This window comes from Engraulis encrasicolus, chromosome 4 (genome assembly GCF_034702125.1).
Source record: "Engraulis encrasicolus isolate BLACKSEA-1 chromosome 4, IST_EnEncr_1.0, whole genome shotgun sequence".
NCBI classification, from domain to species: Eukaryota; Metazoa; Chordata; class Actinopteri; order Clupeiformes; family Engraulidae; genus Engraulis; species Engraulis encrasicolus.
In genome coordinates this window covers 18,238,842-18,254,108 of record NC_085860.1, presented here as the reverse complement: position 1 = coordinate 18,254,108, position 15,267 = coordinate 18,238,842, and the positions used below count along the sequence as shown (strand labels likewise).

The following is a 15,267-nucleotide window of genomic DNA, read 5'->3' as shown; positions in this document are numbered from 1 at the left end:
GATGGGCTTGATACTTAACCTAACCACTACCTCCTTGTGTGAAAGGAGAACATGGACCTTCCTTGATCCATACTTGGTTCATACCTGTCCTGCGACATGTGCTTTACAATTCACCAAAAGTAGGCCAAAAGCCCTCACCAGCTTTCTCGACCTACCCTTTTTAGAAGCCTTAGGCCATCACCTCTGCAGATGCCTGTGTCTTGTGCATAAAAAAGGAAACAAATATAAACAAACAATCAAACATAAAAACATAGACGTCCAGCAGATGACCCGTGAAAATGGCTCCATTGGTTGTCCCCTGCGAGACTTAGTTAGGGTGTCAACTCCACACCTCCTCTCCAGTCAGTCAGTCAATAGCACCAAAGGATGAAGAGGAGGAGAGAGGAGGAGGAGAGGAGGCGAGAGGAGATGGACTGGACTTTTAGGATCCAGCTCTTGTAGCAGCACCATGAGGGAAACGAGGTGTATGAGGAGGGTGGAGGGAGGCGTCCTTGAGCATCTCCTCCCCTCCATCTTCCCAGTTCAAGGGGTCCCTCATTGCAGGGCATGTACGTACATAGCACCAAAATTTCCCAACTTCCAGAATCCTCATGCGCCTACCACCCCCTCCCTTATACATGGGGCCCTTTTAACTCATTCCCCCTGACTTCCCCCCACCCCCTACTACGACGCCCCGGCCCCTTGCCCCTGCCCTTGACCAGCCTTCACCATCAAATCAAAGCCAATCTCTTGCCCACTACCAGGGCTGGTCTGGCCATCTGACATAGCGGGCCCTCGTGGGCCCCTATTTTCAGAAATGTTAAAAAAAATAAAATAAAATACGGTGCTGGGCCCACTGGTCAGTCAGTTCTGCACCGCTAATTATGAGCCAAAATTTGGCCAAAATTGCCCGGGCCCTATTTCTCCCCCAGTACAGTCCTGTCCACTACTGTACTCCAGCTAGGCCTCGGCGTAGGGCAGGTGATACTGCTCCTCCCTCTTGTTGCACCTCTTGGCCACGATGGCCAGGTACAGCACCAGCAGTATGACCCAGTAGCAGGCGTACAGGATGGTGCCGGCGATGAGCAGCGCCTTCTCCGTCTCGTTGAACGGCTCCTGCGTCTCGCAGTAGATGGTGTAGGCCACGCCGCCGAGCAGCACGCACGCCCACACCGTCACGGGGATGGCGCCGATGAAGTTGACGACGATCTTGCGGCGTCCCGACGTGCCCCATCCGGCCTTGTTGATGGTGAACAGGGCGAAGATCTTTGCGGGCAGAAGGCTTGACATGTAGAGCAGGGAGTAGAGCGACATGAAGATCATCACCAGGCTGCCGCGCAGGAAGCAGGCGTACGTGGCCTTCACCATGCCCACCAGCTGCACCGTCAGCAGGAACAGCAGGATGTTCCAGAGCCTTCCGCGGTAGAACAGGTGGATCACCGTGGCGACCAGGAAGAAGGGGAAGAAGCCCGTCACCACCGACTCGTAGGTCATCCACAGGCTGTGCTTGTGGAACCACAGCGCGTTGTACAGCCACTCGCGGAAGTAGGACTTGCTCCAGCGCGTCTGCTGGTTGAGCCAGCGCAGGTAGCGCGTGGGCGTCTCCGTCTGGCACTGCGATCGCGCTGTGTACTTGGTCTTGAGAGAGAGAGAGAGAGAGAGAGAGAGAGAGAGAGAGAGAGAGAGAGAGAGAGAGAGAGACTTAATCAATCGAATGCCACCTGGCCATATACACAACACATAGCAGCAGGACAGTTTTTAAACAACAGTCCATCATAAAAACACACAAAGAATCTCCACAATATTTTAAAACCATTAAAAAAGGCACTCGGCAGCTGTTGTTAAAATGTTTGCTAGCTGCAGGAATGAAAGAACCTTTCGGTGGAGCACCTAGGAGCACCTTGTAGCTAGCCAGACTGTGCCCTCCTAGTGACAGAATGGCTTCAGCGTTGCTACCAGTCAGGTCAAGTGCAACTTTCTGAGTTCCGGCAAATAAGGGAACTCCTCTCACTTTGTTGGGAAGCAAACAATCACTAGCAAACCAAGGGAGGCCGTTTGGGAAATGCCTTTTGGGAAATGCTAATTGTTATGCTCTTGGTCAGACCAAGTCTCGAAGAGATTTAAAAGTCGATGGTCATCGGGCTACCTTGTAGCCGAAGCTCAGCACGCGGTTGGTCAGGTGCCGGTCATCGCCGAAGCTGCACTTGCTGCCCAGGAAGGTCTGGTGGTACCAGGGCTCCAGGAACTGCTGCAGCAGAGAGTTGCGGTACATGCCCAGAGGCCCGCTGATGCACTGCACGCAGCCGAAGTAGGACTGGCACGCCCGCTCCACGTTGAACGCCATCCAGTAGCGCACGCTGCTCAGGAAGGAGATCCACGAGTCGTACTTGTTCAGGATCTGGAGGGAATGAGAAGGGGAGAGGAGAGGCAAGGGAGGCAGGCAGGGCACAGGAGAGGAGAGGGAGGCAGAGGAGAGGAGAGGAGAGGGAAAGAGGAGAGGAGAGGAGAGGAGAGGAGAGGAGAGAAGACAGGGAACAGGAGAGGAGAGGCAGGGGACAGGAGAGATGAGGAAAGAAGGAGAGGAGAGGGAGGCAAGGGAGAGAAGAGGAGAGGAAAGTAAAAAGTATGCACATCACCTAGCTGAAGCCAGGTGCAGGACAAAAGCGTATCTGACAATAGAAAGAGTAGAAGTCCACACACTGTAGCTTCGCTTGTAAGATTCATTCAAGTCATACAACGTTTCAACACGGCAGGGTCTTCAGGCATCCCTGTTGAAGACCCTGTTGGGTCGAAAAGTATGACTTAAATAAACCTTCCTTGTGGATCTACAGTGTACGGACTTCTACTGTTTCCATTGAATTTGAAATGTTCACATTTTGCTTTTTGCAGATAGTGGTGCAAAAAGTAGTGGCTATACCTAATGAACAGAGAGACGAGCACTCAGTGATAAAATGTTTCAATGCACACGTTGCTTTTTTGGGTTGGGTTGGGCTGGTGGGGTTCCAAAGGCAATAGAAGTCGTATGCATGCCAGTTAAAGGAAGTGTACTGACACTTTGGCCATCCTACTATCCAAATTGGAACCAGCATTGTGTTTACGTAGTTCCATTTTTACTTATGGCAAGTTCACCCCAAGAAATGTAACAAAGTAATGTAATGTAACAATCTTGGTATTGTCTGCCTTAGCACAGTAAGACACAGCCCCTGTTATAAATGAGTTGTTACCAGAATGGCAATGACCGAGTCGTAATGTATTACTATAGGCCCTGTGCACTGTCATAGTGCTGTATTTATGGTTGTAAAGTTTTTAAGTGTCTACAGTGTTAACCCCTTTGCGCAGAGCCTATGTTATAATCTTACCAAAATTGTGATGACTATGTCTTAATCTGTCACTTAAGGCTGTTTGTAATGTCATAGCAATGTTGTTATGACGTAGTTGAGTATTTTCAGCAAATAGTGAATAGGCCCGCCACCGATCCCATCTGCACAAATAGGCTACGGGGGCTACAACATTGATTTAAACAGGAACAGACCTAAAAATAAAAATCCCCATGTCCCTCACCTGAACGTCTCCTCCAACTGCTCCGACCTGAGGATCCTCTTCCAGGATCTTCAGCATCTCTATGGTGCATGCCGGGTCCAGGACCGTGTCCGAGTCACATACCTATACACACACACACACACACGCACACATACACACACACACACACACACACACACACACACACACACACACACACACACACACACACACACACACACACACACACACACACACACACACACACACACACACACACACACACACACACACAGAGAAAACAGAGCATGACTCGACTGAATCTTTGCATCTCTGATTTATGACGAAGCAAGAAACAAGCCACACGTGACAGCAGTAGGTCAACACAACAAAAAGTAGCTGCCTCAGCATACTATTTAAAACACACATATGAACTCGGAGAGACAACAGAGCATGACTTTTATACCTTAACGTCTGTGATTTATGACGAAGCAATTATACACAAGCCGCACTTGACAGCAGAGCAGTAGGTCAAAAAAGCAAGAAAAAAATACAGCTGCTTCAGCATACTATTTAAGATGAGGACAGGTAGCCCGTCGTCTTTCCCAGCTTTGTAGACGTCGGTGGGTGCTGTGGTTCCAAGGCTAGCATTTTTGGGCTGTGCAAATGAGGTATGGCGCAGCGCAGCGGGGACCCCAGATGTTTTTCAAGGTCTTCTTTGTTTCTGCAGCTGCCAATCAGAGGCTGTGTCTGCTGTGCAGAGGCTCAATGAGAGACTGCTGACAGTGCACAGGTGTGCTCATAAATACAGGTGACTTGTCAGGTACGTACGCACCTCTGCTCTGCCTCTGACCCGCTGCAAGCCACGTCCCCCAAGCTCGCGTAGTGTGTGTGTGTGTGTGTGTGTATGCGCATGTTTGTGCGTATGTCTGTGCGTGCGTGCGTGTTCATGCATGTGTGTGTGCGGGTGTGTGTCTGTGTGCGTTCGTGTGCGCATGTGTGTGTGTGTGTACATGCGTGTCCGCCCGCATGTGTGTGCGCATATATGTGTGTGTGTGTGTGTGTGTATGTCTGTGCGTGTGTATGTGTTTGAACAAGGACACCGCAGACAATAGGACACTGCACCAAGAAGGGATGAGGTACAGAATATGGAGCCCCATCATGTATTCTATAAGCATGCGTACGGTGTTTCTGTGCGGAGAGCAGTGTACTATATGGGTCACCCAGAGGTAAACTCTCGCTGGGTGACAGAGTTTTAAATTAACATAAAAATAGGTGGCAAACGGGAACAAATCAATCACAATTTTAAAAAGTGGCACACAGTCCCCAAACATCCCACGGGTAGGTCGAAATGGATTGTGTGTGTGCGCGCGCGTGCCTGCCTGCGTACCTGCGTGCCTGTGTGCGTACAGGTCTGCGTCTGTGTGTGCGCACCCTTGTATATGCACCTGTGTGTGTGTGTGTGTGTGTGTGTGTGTGTGTGTGTGTGTGTGTGTGTGTGTGTGTGTGTGTGTGTGTGTGTGTGTGTGTGTGTGTGTGTGTGTGTGTGTGTGTGTGTGTGTGTGCTGGCACTGCTGCGATAAGAGTGCCAGCTCAGTAATCTGATTATGCTGGATGTGAGTGCTGTTTTCAGGGGGACTTGCCCGCTAAGGAAAGTGCAGCCTTGCACAAACGTGTCCCAAGATCACTGAGGCACAAAGCTGACAACAATAGAACAAAATGGCTAGTGCTCACCGCACACAGACTTCACAGTATCATTACACTCCAGGATCTGGATACTGTCATTAATCGGGCTATAATTTCCCTAAACCAGTCTTTTTCACAGTACTTAAACACTGCCTGCTGTTTTCAATCTGTGATTCAATTTTACGCACATAGTGCACAGTACAGTCTTGGTAAAGGCCTAATACAGTAGATAGATCTCATCGATGTGGATGTAATTTTAGGTGTGGATGGTGGGGACATGTCCATATCACTTTTGAGATAAATCTTGTCCCCACTACCTTTTTTCACTAAGATAATGCAAAAAAATGCCATGCCTGGACAATGTGCCATATAAATGTCCTCACCACTTTTCCAAGCCAAACCTACACCTTTGATTACATCTCCGGTATCAGTTCCATAAACCACTGTAGCCTTTAACAGTTTTCTGGATTGTTTTGATAAAAGAATAATAAGAATGTGTGTCTCATTCATCCAGGTTATGTTCCCCAAATCCTTGTAAGCAACCAGAGATACTGCAGGACCTCTTCAAGGTGAGTCTACTGACATTTTAAGTTTTGAAAACCTCAAAAGTTAACTTCTATTTTAATATTCCATATGCATTTTACATATGAGAATTATTCATGCACTGCAGTATGCGCTCTGCTCTCTCTGTCTGCATAGCTCAGAGAGAGGAAAGGTGATGATCAAGCATTATGACACCTCTTGCCAGTAGGCTACTGCTTTCTTCTTGTCACTTACAGCTAGGATTGCCAACTGTCCGTTGAAATATGAAATCGTCCCGTATTTAGAGATAAAAGTACGGCTTCTGTATTGAGCTGAAACGGGACACGGGACGTTCAAATGTGTTAAAATGCAGGAAATCACATCTTAGGAATGCAAAATTTGCCAGTGTTTTTTCAGAAGGTTACATAAATTGGCAAGAGAGATGAATTTTTAATGTTATATAATATGCAAAAAATATGCCACCCTGGCCCCTGTCTCCCGCCCTTTAAAGTGTCGCCTTCAACACATACAATATAATGGGGACCCAATTCTGATCCCCCACTCTCTTTGGGCCTGGGAAAGCTGTGCCACTTGTTTCTGGTGTCGCAGCCATCTGAAAAGGCTCCACCTCAATGCATCGTAATAGGGACCAAGTCTGGCCCCCCTTGGGCCCGAGACAGCTGACCCGTTTCCTCAGTCCCTCCCCTGTCTATTTTCTTTGAGAACGATAGTAATAATTGGGGCAGCCATTGGGGCAGACCTCTCCCTACATCTCCATTCATGGCTGAAGTGCCCATGAGCAAAGCACCTAACCCCACGTTTCTCCAGGGACTGTAACCAATACCCTGACAAATAATAAACTGTAAGTCGCTTTGAATAAAATGAAAGCGTCAGCTAAGTGCAATGTAATGTAGTGTAATGTAATAACAACCCACCTGTACATAGTCCACGGTCTCCCCCAGCGCCTTGAAGGCCGTGTACATGACCTCCCTCTTCCCGCCCCACTCCTGCATGATGCAAGAGTAGCGGCAGCTCCGCACGATCCGCGCCACCCGCGCCGCCTCCTCCATATTCACCCTTGCACCTCCTTCACCTACTCCTCCTCCGCCTCCTCCATCGCTGTGGTAGTTGCCCTTCCACACCATGCTGCCGGCCTGCTCGGCACTCCCCATCACCTCTTGAAAGATCTCCATCATGTAGGCATCCTCGGGCCTGTGGTGGGCATTACATGTTGTACAAAGAAGCATTCAAGTACAGTGTATTAGACCCACACTGTATAGAAGAGTGGTAAAGTCAAATGTAAGTGTTAAAATAACAGTGTAGAGTAGAGTATCATTTATCATTTATTGATCCCGAGGGAAATGAAGGTGTCAAGTAGCATACATACATACAGTGATACAATTTAACATGATATCAGTGTATAGTACTTACTATAGTACTTAGCAATGATAAAATACTGCATTAACATTAACATATAGTCTGTATTATTTACAGGATTATGATTACTATTCTGATTCTCTCACCTGTTGCCGTCTACCACCAGTATCACCCTGAGGCCGGGGAAGGAGATGCGACGGATGCTCCTCAGGCACTTACGCAGGTAGTCAGGGTCCTCCTGATGGACGGAGATGCAGAGGTAATGTTTTCATTAGTTTATTATCATTATTAATTCATTTATACATATAGCATTGGCCTCAAGAACTTAGTCGGTGATGCAGAGGGGACGTTTTAATTTATCATCTATTATTATTAATTAACAGTGATGGGCAAATGGGTTCATTAGTTATAATCCAGTTCCACATATTGCAAATGACCTTGGTTTTACCTGTCCAATTCATCCAGGTGATTAGCTAGTTGAACGGTCACCTGTTTGAGTTGGATAGGTAAAACTTGGAATGTGTGGCACAAGATTGTAACCAATGAAACCATTTTGCCCATCGCTGTTAATTAATTCATACATATAGCATTGGCCTCAAGAACTAGCCGATGATGCAGAGGGAAGGTTGTAATTTATACATATAGCATTGGCCTCAAGAACTTAGCCAATGCATGTTCATAGCATATTAGCACATAAGATTTGCTCAAAATCTGTACAATTTCAACCCATCTGAAAGTTATCACGCAAGTATGTGGCATCTGTGGCATGTAGCATCTGTGGCATACCCACAAACTCAACAGACACGTGAACAGTCAGACGACCGGTGAACAATATGCCTTAACGGCCTCTGTTGTAGATTAGCTGTTACCAGAATGGCAATGACCAAGTCGTAATGTATTACTTAAGTCCTTGTGCACTGTCATAGCGGTGTAATAGTAGCCTGACAAGCCATACCACTCATTATTAATTACTTTTCTAATTCACAAATGGTCTGATTACGCTTTTCTGGCGAGGGGTTTCAGTCGACCACCAGACGGGCGATGTTACCAGCCAATAAGTGAACGCACTTGGAGCATAATGATACACGTCATGAACGTCAACTGTCAGCGATTGGTCATAGCTCATTTCAAACCAGCTCTGAGCTCACTCCTTCCCACCTAAGGAATTGAGGATCCAGACCAAAAAAATTAATTACGAAGTAACTTATGTGGTCTGCTAAAACCATGCTAGTGTAATAGTATGGTCGTAAAGTTTTGTCAGTCGCTACTACATCGTTTTAGTGGTGGAATGGCGTGTGTTCATTAAGGGGCTACAAACAAATAAATAAAGGCTGAAACAAATGCTGAGACCTGATAGGCGGCGATGCAGAGGGCGACGGAGCGGCGCAGGTGATGCGGGCGGGCGGGGCTGCGCATGCGGCGGTGCTCCAGGAAGGCGAAGAGGCTCTGCAGCAGCAGGTGCAGGAAGAGGATGGCGCCGTACAGGCCGAACGACAGGTGGTGCTGCTCCGTGTGGATGAACTGGTAGCCCGTCACGTACGCCAGCAGGATGGCGAACAGGACCACCGCGGCAAACAAGGTGGTGGTGAAGATTCGTACGGCAGTGCCGCAACGAGAGGGCATCTGAGGACGGAGAGGAAGAGAGAGATAGAGGACGTTATAACACATTTCCCAAGATGGAAACATTTTTTTTCTGTGTGTACTGCGTGGCAGAGCTTGCTGCACACTGCTGGTCACAGAACAGAGCTGTGGCAAAATATGAATGGGTAATAGGCTTGTGAATGGGTAATAGGCTTAGCTGAGAGGGTTGTGGGAAGTTCAGAGAAAGGAGGTAATGGGAAATGGTGGTGTGTTAGTCTGGCAACTGGAAGGTTGCAGGTTCAAGCCCAACTCGGCCCTACTCCCTCAATTATGTCCTTAAGCAATATACAGTACCCCAAATTGCTCCTGGTGGCAGGGTGGTTCCCTGCGTGGCAACCTCCTGCACCAGTGTGTGAGTGGGTGTACACGTACATTGTATCTTTTTGAGTACTTGTAGATGTAGAAAAATGCTATATGGATGCAGACCATTTTACCAAATACATGGGAAATATATCAATGAACAGCATTTTTGCCAGGGTGGGCAGGGCTTAGGCCATGAGTGACAGGGCACAGAATGAGTTAGATGTGTGAGTCATGATAAGATGGAGTGAGAGAGGCGATTGTTGCCACAGGTTCAAACAAAACACTTTCATGTGCCTGGAAAGTAATGGGGCAATGCTTCCCCACACGTCCGCCTCTCTGCCAGTCTGCCACGCATTTCCCCCAAACAGCGGGAACACTTTCCATTCATGAATCCCGTCAATGCTCTTCATTCACAACCAATGTCGTAACACTATGCACCTTACGCTGTGGGAAAACTGTGAAAACCATTGCCTCTGCATTCACAACCAGGGCTGGACTGGTAATATGGCATACAGGGCATTTTCCCAGTGGGTTGGCCGTCCCCAGGGGGCGATACTGTTGTTGTTGAGGTTGTTTTCCTGGGGATTGGTGCACAATTTAGCTGGGGGAGGCCCATTGGTCCATCGTCAATATAGACATTGGATTCGGCCAGTCATGATAATAGTAAAGTGGCCTGTGTGTTTGGGGCCAAATGCCTGGGCCATTTTTCGGCCCCAGACCAGCCCTGTTCACAACCAATGTCTGTATCTGATGTGACCAGTCTTCTGACTCATGTCCTCCTTCCCCAGAAATAAACTGACTCCTAAACATGCCTGGTCTCCTCTCATTCGCTTAATCATTTTACAGCATCACCGCAGCCAACATAGTGTCAATGTCACAGAAGAGCTGTTGCGAAATTAAGGTTGCTTCATTCCCAAGGTTTGCAAAGATGTATGTGAATGGCTACACTATGAAACATTACAAGCCAGTTAAACTGAAAAAGATAGGTTTCCCTGCTGCCTTAAATTTCTATGTTAACTCAACTTGAGGCTTAACTCAACATGAGGCTTTGTCAAGTTGTCCTCACTTACAAACTTAAAACAGCAGGTTAACTTACTTTTTACGTTTAACTGGCTGAAATGTTTTACAGTGTACACAAACCAGCTGAGTCTACCTAATGAGTGGCAGAGTGTGGGCTGGGTTCCAGTCAAGCCAGTTAAACTTAAAAGGGTAGGTTGCCCTGCTGCCTTAAATTTGTAAGTTAACTCAGCTCAATTAACTTACAAACTTAAAGCAGCAAAGCAACTTACTTTTTTACGTTTAAATATTTTACAGTGTACACAAACCAGCCTTCCCAGTGAGTTGCTGAGTGTGGGCTGAGTCCCCTCCCGGTCTAGGTCCTGCGCCAGGCTACCACCTGAGCACATCAAAGCAGTGTTGGAGCTCAAAAGGGCTCTCTATTCACGATGTGACAGCGGTGTTCACTGTGGTAGTCTTTTGAATTATGGAAACACTTAGGCTCAGGTTTAGAAAGTTACCCCCTTCTCTCTACCTTTCCTTCGCTCTCTTTCTTCCCTTCTCCTCTCTCCCTTCCTCCTCTATTTCCCTCTCTCCCTTTCTCTCTCTCTCTCTCTCTCTCTCTCTCTCTCTCTCTCTCTCTCTCTCTCTCTCTCTCTCTCTCTCTCTCTCTCTCTCTCTCTCTCTCGCTCTCCAAAGCTCCTCCTTCCTTTCTTCCAGGTTAATGATGCTAATTAAAGGCCTAGACTGCCGGCCGGGATGCCTGGACTCAGTACCGGCTGGGCTGTCAGGGGGTGAACAATCAGTCTTTCATTCATAAGATTACCTTCCCAAAGCCCTGCGACCCAGCTGCAGACAGACACCGCTCCTCTCCATAGCCCTATATCATAACAGCCGCTTCCTCAAAGCCTTGGCACACCCGGCTGCAGCCACTCTGATGACAGCTGACTTTAGTGGCCCTTCAGGAGCTGTTTCAAACACTAAAAGGTTTTTTTTTCCTGAACTCATTGAGTCATAACTCCTGCTGAAAGACATATTAACAAAAAATATCCTTCAAGTAAACCCTTATGTTTTGTGACCCTTAACCAGTAAAAACTCATGTTAACACCGCCAGAATACATAATGCTGCAAAGACCTTACGACCCCGTGCAGGGTTCAGTTACAGTATGTACGCCATACATGGATTAACAGTCTTACAAAAAGCCTCTTTGTTACTTTTACAGTTTAGTTTCAAACCTTAAAATTATGTACAGTGTATTTCAAATAATGTCAGTCGCCAATGAACTTGTAACAGTGTCAAAGGCACATCCCGCTTCTCTTAATAACTAACCTGCATGGGAGTGGAGTGTCCCTCTGTAGTTCTACAACTGAGACTCTATGAGACAATTCCACTTCTAAAATGTAGGGCTAGTTGAAGATAAAAACAAAAAAACGTTAACTCTTGGAGTCATCATTTTGACTGAAAGACATAGTATTGTCAAAAAAGACTGTGACACTTCCGCAGTGAAGCCCTAAGTAAGTATGTCAGAATATGAAATGCTACAAAGACATTCAAACCCCACAGGGCAGTTCCGCAGCTGAAGCCTATTCCCACAGATGAAAGCTTCTATTTACATTTTTATTGACTGTTGTTGATTAATCCTCCAGTCTTGCACTAGACTTAATCCATGTTGGGAGACACCTGCCTGCCCTAAGTGTCTGTGAATTACTACCACGCCTGAATTGAAATGTGCCAATATCAAACCCAGCTATGAACCCCCAGCCCCCTCTCTGAGGTCCTTCCCTGCCCCGCCCTGTCCTGCACACACATGCACACACAGACGCACGCATACACACACACACACACACACACACACACACACACACACACACACACACACACACACACACACACACACACACACACGCACACACACACACACACACACACACACACACACACACACACACACACACACACACGCTACAACAACAAATAATAATTTGTTGGTGCTGAACGCGGGGCTCATAAATGCCAGTAATGACACCCACCCATCCCTCACATCACAGCTTGGTGAGACTATAGATCCGGCCGCAACAACAAAGGGCCCCGAGCAGAGGCGGACTTTCCATTAGGCAAACCTAGGCAATTGGCAGGGGCCCGAGCAAAACTGTCCTTCATAGGGGCCGCAACTGTCACACCCAGTCGTGGTAAACATAAAAAAGTAGGTGTGATCTTAGTTTGTAAAATAATAGAAATAAACACGAGGCAAAACTCTAAAATAGCAACCAAAACACAGGGCCACATGTTTATATTTTGCCAAGGGCCGCAAAATGGCTAGATCCGCCCCTGGGGGCCCCCGAGCAGAGCAGAGCAGAGCAGCATGCGGCCGGCCGGACGGGACCCCCTGGGGCTACTCTCGCTCCCCTTCGCCCCACAACACAGACACTCAGGGCCACGTTTGACCCTAATTACAAGCAGTGGGCCGCTACGCTCTGCTCTGCTCCGGGCTTGTTAGGCCCTGACTGCATGAAAGGGAAAGGGGTGGTGGTGGATGGTGGTGGTACTGGGGGTTTATGAGAGGGGGATGCCAGAGATGGAAGGGGGGGGTGTCAAAAGAAGAAGGGTAGGGAGTGTGGGGAGTGTCAGAGAAGGAAGAAGGGTGTAGAGTTTGGGGGGCTGGGTCTGGACAGGGGGGAGTGACGGACAGACGGGTGCGGAGTTGGGGGGGGGTTGGGAGAGGGGGAGTGTCAAAGAAGGAAGAAGGGTACAGAGTTTGGCGGAGGGGAAGGAGTTGTCAGAGGAAGAGGGATAGGGAGTTTGGGGTGGGGGGGGGCTGTATGAGGAGGGAGGGAGGAGGGTGCCTGGGGGGCGTAGGTGGAGGATGTAAGAGGAAGAGAGGGGTGGTGGGAGGAAGGTAGGATGGTGTTGGAGAAGGAAGAATAAAGGGAGGGTAGGGGTGGGGGGTGGCGGGGGAGTCCTTCACGTGAACGCCAGTGTCACAGCTGGACACGGCTTACAAGGATATTGAGGGGAATTGTAAGGAGGCACGAACACCATTGAATCTCTAAAGAGGGGTACTGACAAATCCGCATGACTAGATTTGTGTTTTCTTTTTCTTCCTCTCTGAGACAGAGCACACAATAGGGACATTACAATGTCAGGATTTTGTCAAAAATAAAGCAAACCACCCAAGTGAGTAAGCTAAAAGTCCATTTCCACTTACTTGTAAATCACTTACACGTGTCAGATTTGTGGTAACACACCATTGCCTTTCAATTCCATTAACAGTAACTCAAAGGGCACCAGGTAGCCTTGGAATACCTCAGATAATGGGCCACATAGCTAACACAGATACTGACAGTTAATCACACAAGTAGCCACAATAGAGACATGACAGTACAACTTGTTACTGTTAACACACTACTGATAATGGGAGCGAAGACCCCTTTCTTTCTTCCCTCTATGAACAAAGGCCAGAACTCACTTCTTTCTCTTTGCTTGTTGTAGTAGTAGCCATGATGAGCTGTCAAAGGCCAGTTAGTGAAGAATCAATGAATGATCACACCCCAAGCGCAGGGGTTTCAGCAGTGGAAGGGAGGTGGGGAGGGGGGTAGTCCTCTGTTATCACGGATTCTCTTATCGTCCCCTCTGTGTTGGTGAGCTGTGAGGTACTGTATCAAAAAATAGTTATCTGTGTCTCTCTTTTCTTTCTTGCATCTTTTCAGTGAAGTCCCAAGAGTGACGCTGAGATTGAGTCCAGTCCTGATATGGCTGGCAACCCTCCTCTTCTCTTCTGGTTCTCTGTGTTCAGCGTTGAGGTATCAAAGTCGGTTGAAATTGTCCGAGTCTCTCGTGTCTTGTTTCTCGCATCTCTTCAGCTGAGCCCCTGAGATTGTCACAGAGTGTGTCCTGTACTGATGTCTTCTCTTCCTCCTGTGTTCAACACTGAGGTATCAATGTTAGTTGAATCTCTCGTCTCTCATTTCTTCCATCTCTTCAGTTGAGAGCCCTGAGCGTTGTATGAGTTGTCCAGCCCCGATGTACATATGACTGTGTGGTCCTCAAAGGAGAAGAGTAGGGGTTGAAGCAGTCTTGGTCCACCGAGTAGCGGCAGCAGCAGCAACAGCAGCAGGAACAGCTGCTCCGAGGCACAGAAAAGCATCTTCAGGTGAGTGACGGACGCATCCCTCCAGGGTGAGTAGTATTTCCAGGTGAAGTGCAGGTAAGCATTCTCAGGTATTCCCCCTGCCTCTGGCTCCCCTCCAGCCCCAGCCCCAGCCTCCAGCCCCCAGCCCCCAGCCCCAGCCTCAGCCCTGCCTCCCTGCCTCCCTGGCCCCAGCCCCGGCTCCCTGGCTCCGGCCCCAGAGGGTGCTGCGGTATACTGTATGTATATGGAGCTATAGCGGGAGTCTCTGGAGAGGTGAGCAAGTTTGTTACTGGGAGAGAATGAGGAGATTTGGCCAAGGGACAGGGCCTTTTGGCTGGGGTGGGGGTGGGGGTAGAGGTGGAAGGCTGAAAGAGGCAGCGAGAGGGAGGGAGGAGGGAGAGGAAGGCATAGGAGAGAGGATAGGAGAGGAGAGAGGAGGGGGGGAGGGAGAGGCAAAGGAGAAAGAGGGAGGGCTGAGAAGGGCAAAGTCAGATAGAGAGGGAGGGAAGGAGGGCTGGGTTGAGCTCAGTCTGGGGTGGGCGGAAATCGGGTAGGCAGGAGGGAATAGCAAAGGCAGACGAGACTACATGTCTGGATTTATAAACTCGGTGTGTGTGTGTGTGTGTGTGTGTGTGTGTGTGTGTGTGTGTGTGTGTGTGTGTGTGTGTGTGTGTGTGTGTGTGTGTGTGTGTGTGTGTGTGTGTGTGTGTGTGTGTGTGTGTGTGTGTGTGTGTGTGTGTACATGTTGTATTTACGTTTTAATAACAACTAACTACTGTATGTATGTGTTTGTGTAATACCCAGTACAGACCATATGCGTTCATGTATTTGTATGGCTTAAAAAAGGAACAGCAAGAGAAAGCAGTGAAGGTAATCCTCCCAGCTGTTTTACATTTAAAGGTGCACTGTAGGATGTGGCCAGAGTAGGTACTGTAACTATGCTGCTCATTGAAACGTTGTTGCCTATTGCCAAATAGATCTTTTCATGAATAATTACAAAGTAATAAACTAATATTTACCAGTATGGCCATGAAGCACAGTCATTTTTGCAGCTAAAAATGTCAAAATGGCAGACCATGGAGAAGATCCCCTTTTTCATGTATGAAAGGTGCAA

General features: G+C 48.1%; 1 protein-coding gene across 2 annotated transcripts in view; it reads right to left on the bottom strand.

Moving 5' to 3' along the window:
* Window positions 1–860: 860 nt before the first annotated feature.
* has3 (hyaluronan synthase 3) overlaps window positions 861–15,267 on the bottom strand; it is an 18,706-nt gene continuing 4,299 nt past the window's right edge. For both annotated transcript variants that reach the window (XM_063196045.1, XM_063196046.1), the window contains exons 2-7: window positions 8,434–8,706; window positions 7,230–7,321; window positions 6,642–6,918; window positions 3,541–3,642; window positions 2,126–2,377; window positions 861–1,617 (exon numbers count right to left, since the gene is read on the bottom strand). In XM_063196045.1, the coding sequence (XP_063052115.1) occupies window positions 940–1,617; window positions 2,126–2,377; window positions 3,541–3,642; window positions 6,642–6,918; window positions 7,230–7,321; window positions 8,434–8,706 (1,674 nt within the window). In that variant the 3' untranslated portion in view covers window positions 861–939. The remainder of the gene's footprint in view (window positions 1,618–2,125; window positions 2,378–3,540; window positions 3,643–6,641; window positions 6,919–7,229; window positions 7,322–8,433; window positions 8,707–15,267) is intronic.